Genomic DNA, 11,439 nt, shown 5'->3' with positions numbered 1-11,439 from the left:
TATTGTCTCACATGCCCTTGCTTCGGATGAACATATCAGAGTTTGTACCTGGTGTGAAGATGCTGATTAAAATCCCGCTCATTTAGACTGATTTGAGTGTGGAGTAGGTTGACATTGAGCGGTTTTCTCCTCAGGTAAGGACCGTGTGTTTAACACCCCGCTGTGTGAGCAAGGCATCGTGGGTTTTGGGATCGGCGCAGCTGTGGCGGGAGCCACCGCTATTGCAGAGATTCAGTTTGCTGACTACATTTACCCAGCCTTTGATCAGGTGAGCTTGTCTTCAGGGGTCTTTTCTTTATACACATCACCATGGACATTTTTTATAACATAGGTTTACCCTTAGCTGTTAGATTTTTAGTGTTAGTTCACCCAGAAATAAAGAAAATCATCACTTACTTGTTCCAAACATGTATTTACCAACCCATAATATTTTCAAGATTTTTTTATGAAACTTCAGAGATTCCTTTTCCTCTATTCTGTCTATTACATCTAAACTTTGACGCAAAGTTCATGAAGGCATTGTAAAAGTAATCCGTATCAAGAGGTTTAATCCAAATCTCCTAAAGAGACATGATCTTGCTTGATTTATCTTATGTTTTCTTAGTTTCTCTGCTGTTAAGGAATAATAGGGTCATTTTGTGTCCACTCATTCGAGGTCCCCGGCTCAAATTTTAGATTTTGATCATATTTTCTCTGAAGAAAGATAAGCATGTATAGTGAAGGAAGCCAAAATGTTAAATGACATGGATGAATATTTACTGTGTATTGCACTATTTTGTAGAGGGGAGTCAAAATGGCAATTTTCACCTGTGAGATTATTTTAAGCATTAGTCGACTAATCACATGTTTATTAATAAACCATTTAAATCATTGTAATGAGCCTTTAATTGCCTACAAAGCCTAATAAGCGCTCAAGCGCATGCATAAAGCTTGCTACAGCGCACCGGCAGAAGTAATAATTATGAATGTGTCCGTGAAAAACAGTAAGGAGGCTGTATAAACATTTTAATAATTCATTTATAAACTAGTGCTTTCTTTGTTTTCGGTTTAAGAGATGAAGTCGGCGACACCGACTCGTCATCTCCGCAGTAGTGGTGCACCTGTCTGCATGTCTCATACGGTAATTGGTATATTTGAAAGTAGACATTTCACTCTCAATAGAAATGATTTTAATGTCTGTAAGGCAAGTATACACGGAGTTTCGCTCTCGAGTTCACAGAGACCGAGACGGCAGAAAGCGCTTCCTGTTTGCTTTCATTATTTTACAAAAGTGCAATGTTTTGTTGTTATTGTGAGTGCACACAAATAAACGTGAAGTTTTTACAGATTCTAAAGATGTATTACTTTTATCTGTATGACCAGAAATGAGGGAGTATTGTAAGAGCAAGGGAGCACAGCGGCGGCTCCATCTGTCCTGCAGTGAGCGTGCTACTGTTGAGCATTTCTCTAGGATAACATCAGATTGAGCGGCCATGTAGAGTTGCTAATACTTACATATTTAAGATGATAAGCCATATTTGAGGTCGATGAATGATAGGCGAGCGTTTGGATGTCCTGCGCAAGTACTGTATTACCACAAAGACCAGCCGTTAACGATCTGTCCATCTCAGACTGTGTGACTTCGCTTGTGGATTTGTTATAAAAAAAATATTTTTTTCTGCGACTAAAATAAAATTTTGGTCAACTAATGGTTAGTCGACTATTAGGAGCCAGCCCTACTGTTAGTAAATCTGGTCCTAAATGTATATTTTTGAAATGTGGAGGAAATTTTGCAGTATGATTACATGATATGTATCCAGTTGAATTATTCCTCTATTTAATGCATTTAGTAATCAGTAACAGTATGAGAGCAGCATGAGGTCTTTCAGGTTTCTCACTCTGTAGTTTTGGGGTGTTTGTGAGATGCTGCCTGACTTGCAAGACGAAGCGTCCAGCTTCTGTCGGTCCGTCGCTGTTGTTCTCCATGTGTCCTCGTCTCGCTGAAGATAGATGAGCTTCCCTCCATCGTCACGGCAACTGAATGCCAGAGACAATAATAGGGGAATATTTTACAGGAACAGTTTGCACCATTATGAGTCACTCTGTCATTCTCTACAACCAAAAACTGACCCTCCGGTGAACAGAGGGTTTGAGTCTGGACAGTCTCTGATATTTCTGGAAGCTTTTTTGCTTCATTCTTTTCATTATCATGTAATTTTGCCGCCGTTTAAACCCCAATTTACATTGTCCCTTCCAAGCAGTTGTTGTCAAGCATTGTAAGAGAGTTTCCTGGCTCCACACTTTGTTTACTTTAAAAAGATTGGCGTAAATGGCAGGAAAAATGGTCTTTTAAACTAAAAAGCATTTTATGAGAGGAGTTTTGGACATGGACACGGAGACCGTCTTTTCTTGCACACAGATGTGAGTTGTAAATGTAAAGCCCTGTTTCTATTTCTCTGTTTCTGTTATATCTTCTGATGCTGTTGAAGATCGTAAACGAAGCAGCCAAGTACCGGTACCGTTCGGGGAACTTGTTTGACTGCGGGAAGCTGACCATCAGATCTCCGTGGGGCTGCGTGGGTCACGGCTCGATCTATCACTCCCAGAGTCCAGAGGCCTTCTTCGCACACTGTCCTGGAATTAAGGTGAATCTCGCCATGGTTAACTCACATTTCAAAGAAAAAAAAATAGAGGTCACACTTTAGTTCTCACTATTATCTAACTATTAACTATGATTTTTGCCTCCATAAACTCCTAATTTGCTGCTTATTAATAGTTAGTAAGGTAGTTGTTAAGTTTAGGTCTGGGGTTTAAGGATTAAAGGGATAGTTCACCCAAAAATGAAAATGTGACGTTTATCTGCTTACCCCCAGGGTATCCAAGATGTAGGTGACTTTGTTTCTTCAGTAGAACACAAACGGAGATTTTTAACTCAAACCGTTGCAGTCTGTCAGTCTTATAATGGAAGTGGATGGGAATCACGGTTTTGGGAGTCAAAAAACCATACACAAACAAAACCAAATTAAACCCTGCGGCTCGTGACGATACATTGATGTGTAACTTAAATGCCTTTGCTGTCACTTTTGATCAATTTAATGCATACTTCCTGAAAAAGGCCTGTTCATACCAGGAATGATAACTATAAAGATAACTATAACAGTTTTGTCATCTGCCGCTTTAAATGTCCGAGCTCTTTAAAATTGGATGGTTTCTGATCGGTCAATGGTTTTGTCGTTTTATCAGTTCTGAAAGTGATTCCAATAATGTTGTTCTTCTGTGTCATTAACGCCGTCCTTATCGACTTCCCATAAAATTAAATGTTTATTAATACTTCATTTTTATAGTTATCATCCTTGGTGTGAACAGGCCTTATAAGTATTATTTTATTGAAAAAATCTTACTGAATGCAAACCTTTGAATTGTAGTTTTTATCTTTCAGTGGTCTGTAGGGCAGTAAGAGATTCTCATAGTCTATGAAGGACTTAGTTTGCAAAAGGAGTTACATTATAGTTGAGTAGAGGACACACACAATCAGTTTGAGGTAGATTAAGCAGCAGCTCTTTACTCGCAGTACAACACATATTTCTCAAGCCGCATCAAAACGCTCAGAAATATTAGAGTTTGGATCAAATTCAAAGCAGATGGATGTTTGACTCTCTATGAAGTGATTGCACCAGCTCTCGTCTGGACCAGACATTTAATGAGTGTCCAAGCGGATTTAACCTCTTCACGCTGTACTGTCTGATTCTCTGTGCATCACCAATCTTTGTTGTTGTGCAGCAAATCTTTTATTGCGTCTTCATCTGTAATGGTCTATTACATTAAAACGGGTCTCTTTGAAAATCAGCGTTGCTGCCAGGAACAAGTGGCTTTTGATAGTGAATCATTTTTTCCATCTTGAGGCATCTTCATAATGAGCCTAATGTGGAGACACAGCATGGCCTTCGGAGTCTTAAGTGTCCTTATAAATGTACAAAAGACAAGTTTATTTATTTTTCCTTTTTATGAAACAAATAATAGATTTATTCCCCCCCTTTCTCTGTCTGTTAGATTGTTGTGCCGAGAGGTCCGGTTCAGGCCAAGGGTCTTCTTCTGTCCTGCATCGCTGATCAAAACCCCTGCATCTTCTTTGAGCCCAAAATCCTGTACAGAGCAGCAGGTGAGAGATCATAAAACAGTCACAGTGGGATTATGGGTAGCTGACATTAGATTCTGTTCTTCAGCATTCATATTCTAAAATGATTTAAAGCCACATTTTCTTCTGCAAATGATTATGCATGTAGCTTTTATGAGCTCATATTAATTGAGAAACTACAAGGAATATTTGTACATTTAAAGATACACATAACACAATGGAGGTAAAGTAAATGGTGAAAAAACTAAAATAAACGGTGGTCAATAGTCGCATTGTCACAAAACAGATATATTTTGAACGTCATCCGTGTTCTGATTACACGGAGCATATGATGCACTCATGACTACACCACGCTATGTACGAGAAGCTGCAAAAAACACAGGCGGAAGTGGAATGTAAAAAACACGGTGACATTAATTTTTAAGTAAATATAATGGGCTATATATTCCGTCACCAAAAATGATTGAGGTCATATACATATATTGCGCGATAAGTCGATATATTGATTATTGCGACAGGCCTAATCTACATACATTGGCAACATTTAACTCTTAAGTCGGGGGGGGACAAGAAAAAAATGCACAAAAAAAAAATTTTTTTTCAGATGCAAGCATCAAAGTAATGCCCTACCCATATTGCAATGCATCACAGCAGTAAATACAACACAGTCAAGAATAAATAAAGAGGTGAGACTTGAAATGTGTCCGTTTTGAATCGTTGTTACCAAAGGCAAGACACGTGGAGAAAAAATAAATGATCAGTTGTGGGAATTTTGTCATAAATCGCATCCCATTCATTCCTGAAAATTCCTGGCTGTGGAGGTTTGGCCAGGACGGTTTCTAGAATTAAATCACTGATGCTGCTCTCACATATATTTTTATCCCGTCCATTGCTATGGTTATGACCGTGTCAATCATTGCTATTTCGAGAGTGAATCCAGCATAAATATGCAAATGTCATTCCCTAAACTTTAGCGTGTATGTTTCTGAAAAACAGAAGAAAACACAAATTCTGATTGGATTATAACTGCGCAAAGCACGCTCCCTTTATTATCACTAAAAAGCATCACTCACCCATCCTAGTTCATCACGATCCACAAAAGTTCTGTTATAATCAATGAAGCTCTCTAAACTGCACAATGAATCTCTTATCATCGCGTCTGCACTTAGCTATGAGACGATTCATGAGCGTGCAAAACTGCACCTAATAAAAACTCCGGTGCTTTCATCGGTGAGTGAATTCTGACAAACTAAAACGTTTCTGACTGGCCATTGCATTCAAGAAATCAACAGATATGTATGTGATTGACTTTAGACACCCATCTCTCATGTGCACAGCATGGAAAACATGTTATAAATCCCTTTTTTTTTTTTTTTTTTTTTTTTTTTTTTTTTAAGTTGCCATTGCCAGCATTAAAAGTAATGTCATAAATTGTAACTCAGGCAGGTTTAATTGGCCATAAATATGGCGTTGATTTATTACATGGTATTTAGAAGTTCACAGCACCTTTTGTTTGGAATTAGATAGAATTTTCTGAAGTTCTGTTTTTGTAAATCGTCTCGATCTTTGCAGTGCTTGGGTTTTGTTTTGTGGTTGCTAGGGTGTTCTTAAAAGGACAGTTCACCCAAAAATGAAAATTTGCCGTTAATTTACTCGCCCTCAAGCCATCAAAAATATAGGTTACTTTCTTGAGTAGAACAGTAAAGACTTTTAGCTGAATCCGTGGTCCTTGGTGATTCATAAAACGCAAGTCAGTTGCTACACTTTTGAGCATCAGAAAAGCAACACAAGGTACACAAAATTAATGCCTGTTGCTCCCGGTTTAATTGGCCATAAATATGGCGTTGATTTATTACATGGTATTTAGAAGTTCACAGCACCTTTTGTTTGGAATTAGATAGAATTTTCTGAAGTTCTGTTTTTGTAAATCGTCTCGATCTTTGCAGTGCTTGGGTTTTGTTTTGTGGTTGCTAGGGTGTTCTTAAAGGGACAGTTCACCCAAAAATGAAAATTTGCCGTTAATTTACTCGCCCTCAAGCCATCAAAAATATAGGTGACTTTCTTGAGTAGAACAGTAAAGACTTTTAGCTGAATCCGTGGTCCTTGGTGATTCATAAAACGCAAGTCAGTTGCTACACTTTTGAGCATCAGAAAAGCAACACAAGGTACACAAAATTAATGCCTGTTCATGAGAGATGGGTGTCTAAAACATGTAGTCATTCTCAGAGTCTTGTTGCTGTGCAGGTTTGTGTCAGTTGTTGTAGACAGTCCACTAGTTGTAGTAACTGAGTGCAGTAGTAAAGTTAAGCAGACGTTTCAGTCTCCTCAATCGCCACATCTTGACGGTATTTCATTTTTTGCCCTTGACTAGTACGCAGAATGTTTTATGACTTGGTTTATGTTATTTGGAGGTTTTCATTATCAGATGTGCTGCAGACAAAGTACAGTATACCAAAACTCCTGGAGCGGTTCGCTGTACGTAAAGCTGCTAAACATTACTTCAGGGTTCAGAGCCGGTTTGAAGGTATATGATGGTTTTTTATGAACCTGTGAGATTCAATAAAACACTCTGACCTCAACACTGAACTGCTGCTGAGGCAATGTAAAGAATAAATGTAAGCTATCAAAATAATATCAGAGTAATAATAAAAAAAAAAGAACTGGATTATTATTTTTTTTTTTTCAAATATTGAAGAAAATATAGTATTGACCAGTGTTTTATTAGTATGAATTTTTATACTGCTATATTTTTTAATAATATTTTGAATTAGTTGAAATTTTTAAAAGTTAAGCAGACGTTTCAGTCTCCTCAATCGCCACATCTTGACGTTATTTCATTTTTTGCCCTTGACTAGTACGCAGAATGTTTTATGACTTGGTTTATGTTATTTGGAGGTTTTCATTATCAGATGTGCTGCAGACAAAGTACAGTATACCAAAACTCCTGGAGCGGTTCACTGTACGTAAAGCTGCTAAACATTACTTCAGGGTTCAGAGCCGGTTTGAAGAATATGATGGCTTTTTATTAACCTGTGGGCTAAAATCCTGTGAGATTCAGTAAAACACTCTGACCTCAACACTGAACTGCTGTTGAGGCAATGTAAAGAATAATTATAAGCTATCAAAATAATATCAGAATAATAATAATAAAAAAAGTGTTTTATTAGTATGTGTAGTATTGACCAGTGTTTTATTAGTATGAATTTTTATACTGCTATATTTTTTAATAATATTTTGAATTAGTTGAAATTTTTGTACATTTACTCTTCCTTTAAATTTAGTAATTTTATTATGTGCTTTTTTCATTTGTATTAGTTTTTGTTTATTTTACGTAATACTATTTAGGTTCAATTAATTTAAATTTCAGTATTGGTTTTGATGCATCAAGTTAAAATAAATGAAAATGACAAATGTTGCCTTGGCAGTTAACTGAAGTAAAAAAAAAAAAGTTTTATCCAATATATATTTAAGTTTAAAGAAATCATAACCCTGGTATTGATATAGCCAAATAGCAAATGTAACTATTAGGATCATAAGATTTCTGAAGGAAGCTGTGACCATCTGGATCTGCGCTAGATGAACGTTAGCTTTAGCTAAATATGCTTAGACAAAACCACTTTAGCTGTGTTCATTTATCCAGATCTGCTGTTAACAAATAGCTGAAATATGACAGAAAAATGCTACTGTACATGTGAAACATTAAAAGCGCTCAGTCTCGGCTCTTCCTGGTTTTCCAAAGAAAGTTTTTACTTCATGTATAAGCGAAATATAACCCATACATGTGCAGAAAAGATAATAGTGGATTTTGCACAGGCTTCTGTTTCTAATTCTGAGCAAAAGCACGCTCCTAACCAACCAACATCAACTTCAATCATTTTCAACAAAATTACTTTAAACCTCAATATCAAAAAACGGCATGATTTCCCAGAAGACCACAAGGACAATGACTTCAGTGAGCGTATAAACCGGGATGAGGAAAATGGCTCTAATTAAACATAATTTAACCATAAAGATAATTCGGCATTTAGGATCAAAAACCAAGACCTCATGAGATATGACAGCTGTGAAAAGTTCTTTGTGCTCATGCTGCCAGGTGAGACTAAACCTTTCTTTAGCTAGTTTCTTCCAGCCGTGCAAAGCTTCTCCTGATGCAAATTTACTGCTTTTTCAATATTACCAGTATGAGCAGATCGAAAGGATAGGAAGAGTTTCAACGGACTTGTCACAAAACGTCATGCATCCATTTTGTTTCATGTCCTTCAAGACCCCCCCCCCCCCCCCCCCCCCCCAAGCAATTGAGCAATATAACTGTTTCCTCCACAGCTCATAGATTTAATCTTAACTTTATCAAGCTTATGATCAGCATGATCAAAACTTTGCTGTTAAACCTGTTTCACACACAATCTACTCCGTTTTGTCGTCTGATTGATAGCACAGAGGTTTTTTTTTTTATCAAGTCAAAGCTCTTTTAGTGTAATTGTCCTCCTTCAGCTGGAGCTTCACGTGTCTTTCTGCTGTCAGATCTTTACTGATTTTTATCAAGTAAAGGTCAGAATAACGTCAGTAATATCTCCAGATGAACACTTGCTGGACTGAAGCAGCTCAGCTTTACTTGATTCTCCATCAATCATGTTTTAGAGTCTCAAATCTGATCCTCAGGATCTTTTGAGGAGCGTTTGTTTCTTCATCTCTCAATCATCACTGGATTGCATTGCATTATATGTTTGGATCATTTCAATCTCATCTTACTAACACACATTATTGGAGATATAGAGTGAGATATATATATGACTGATATTTAGATCATTTCATGTAAGTATCTGCTCTACTGTTATAAAGATCTCATTGATTTACATCACAAGCATCAGAATTTCATCTTACTTTTTGTCCATATAAATATCAGCATCTGCAGCAAATTGCATATTTTTGCTCCGTTTGAGTCCCTGAATAAAACTGAGCTGTTTTTCCCCCCTTCATATCCTCTATATGAGCCATAAAAGCCTGATGTATCAAATCATGCCAAACATAAAAATACTTTTTTTTTAGACTATTGAGGAGCGTTTGTTTCTTCATCTCTCAATCATCACTGGATTGCATTGCATTATATGTTTGGATCATTTCAATCTCATCTTACTAACACACATTATTGGAGATATAGAGTCATGACTGATATTTAGATCATTTCATGTAAGTATCTGCTCTACTGTTATAAAGATCTCATTGATTTACATCACAAGCATCAGAATTTCATCTTACTTTTTGTCCATATAAATATCAGCATCTGCAGCAAATTGCATATTTTTGCTCCGTTTGAGTCCCTGAATAAAACTGAGCTGTTTTTCCCCCTTCATATCCTCTATATGAGCCATAAAAGCCTGATGTATCAAATCATGCCAAACATAAAAATACTTTTTTTTTTAGACTAAGGGTTTATTAAACCGTTACAAAAATGTTTTCCTGACTATTATTTGACATGTCAGGCTTCACAGGCTTTGTGGGCTGATGTGTGATGTGTGGTTTTGTGTTGCAGTGGAGCAGGTGCCCACAGAAGCCTATCAGATCCCGCTCTCGCAGGCCGAGGTGCTGCAGGAGGGCAGTGACCTGACGCTGGTGGCCTGGGGAACACAGGTACGTCTGTGAGAACGTGTGATTTCGACAGCTCTCTGAGTGTCCTGACGCTCCGCTCAGACACTCCACAGGTTTATCCTGCTGAAGGACTGGAGGCCCGTAAGACCGAGTGCAGAGACGAGTCACAGGTCTCGGGAAACGAGGACTTCGCCAGCCATTCGTGAATAGGCTTGATTCTAATAGAGAGTGCTCTCCTTTTGCTTTTCATTCATCTCACCGAGACATGAGCGACACAAACCTGGCCTTCGGGATGAATGAAATATTTCTGAGATATGCCACCGTTCAAAACTTTAGTTTTTTTAGTAAAGAAATTAATACTCTTATTGAACAAGGACAGTAACGACATTTATAATGTTAGAAAAGATTTCGGTTTCAAATAAATGCTGTTCTTTTGAACTTTCTGTGAATCTGTGAATCCTGGAAAATAAAATTGATCACAGTTTCAACATTGATAATAATCAGAAATGTTTCTCGAGCAGCAGATCAGCATATTATACTGATTTCTGAAGATCATGTGACACTGAAGACTGGAGGAATGATGCTGAAAATACAGCTGCGCATCACAGAAATAAATACAGTTTAACAGAGATTCACATAGAAAACACTTATTTTAAATTATAATAATATTTCACATTTTCACTGTTTTTACTGTATTTTTGATCAAATAAATGCAGGCTTCGTGATCAGAAGAGATTTCTTTCAACCTGAAACTTTAAACGTTATGTTTTGCTATGAAATGTAACTTTTTTTTTGTTTGTTTGTTTTTTATAGAGAAAAATATGATTTGAAATAGTGTGGAAAAGTGTGCCTTTTAGTATTTTAATATATATTTTACTCTATTTGACCTAATAATGAAAAATATCAGGTTATGTCATGTTAAGCCTCGTTTGTTAGTCTGATCTGAATATCTCAACACTGGCTGGATATCTTAGTCTGTACTGTTAACTGTGAGTTCACCTTTGACCTTTGGCTTGCAGGTGCATGTGCTGAGGGAAGTGGCTGCCATGGCACAGGAGAAGCTGGGTGTCTCCTGCGAGCTCATCGACCTACAGACCATTTTGCCTTGGGACACCGAGACGGTTTGCAAGGTATGATGTGAATGCACACGTTTGCTGGGTCATTTCAAACCAAAGGGATACTTCAGACCAAAATTAAGATGCCATTTACTTGCTGTACAAACGTAGGACCTTCTTTCATGAATCGCAGAAGGAGATATTTTCAGAAGCTGCTCTTTTCTTCACAATGAAAGTGAAAGGTTATTCGGGCTCTTGAATTTTAAAAATGATCAGTCCTGTTTATACTCTATATAGAGGAAGACTTTCAGCTAAAAATGAGTAAAGTTATGTTTTTCTGCCAGTTTTCTTTTCAGTTTAGTGTCTTTTCCCATTTTGTTAATGGTTTTATGTGCTAAAGTTTTTGGACAGGTAAAGCAATCTGTTTTATTTGTTCAAAAGACAAGCACATTGTTAAAAACACAGTTCACCCAAAAGTTAAAATTTGCTGTTCATTTACTCCCCCTCAGGCTATTCAAGACTTCTTTCCTTCAGTCGAACAGTAAAGAAGATTTTTAGCTGAAACCGAGGTCCTTGCTACTTCATAAAATACAAGTCAGCAGCTGCCGGCACTTTAAGAGTCAAAAAACATTTCACATCATTATTGGGTGCTTTAATAATATCATTTTGCATATACGTTACGTC

The 11,439-nt window shown here is 37.2% G+C and overlaps 1 protein-coding gene across 2 annotated transcripts in view; it reads left to right on the top strand.

Moving 5' to 3' along the window:
- The window catches only part of LOC107569448 (2-oxoisovalerate dehydrogenase subunit beta, mitochondrial-like), a 73,069-nt gene that overhangs the window by 18,296 nt on the left and 43,334 nt on the right, over positions 1-11,439 (top strand). The window contains exons 4-8 of one of the 2 annotated variants that reach the window (XM_016255551.1): positions 135-268; positions 2,469-2,624; positions 4,030-4,138; positions 9,645-9,742; positions 10,720-10,830. In XM_016255551.1, the coding sequence (XP_016111037.1) occupies positions 135-268; positions 2,469-2,624; positions 4,030-4,138; positions 9,645-9,742; positions 10,720-10,830 (608 nt within the window). The remainder of the gene's footprint in view (positions 1-134; positions 269-2,468; positions 2,625-4,029; positions 4,139-9,644; positions 9,743-10,719; positions 10,831-11,439) is intronic. The other variant, XM_016255552.1, reaches the window with a different exon arrangement.

This window comes from Sinocyclocheilus grahami, unplaced genomic scaffold (genome assembly GCF_001515645.1).
Source record: "Sinocyclocheilus grahami isolate Dianchi unplaced genomic scaffold, SAMN03320097.WGS_v1.1 scaffold1346.1, whole genome shotgun sequence".
Lineage (NCBI taxonomy): Eukaryota > Metazoa > Chordata > Actinopteri > Cypriniformes > Cyprinidae > Sinocyclocheilus > Sinocyclocheilus grahami.
The sequence above is the reverse complement of the archived record's forward strand: the minus strand, read 5'-3'. Positions and strand labels throughout refer to the sequence as shown.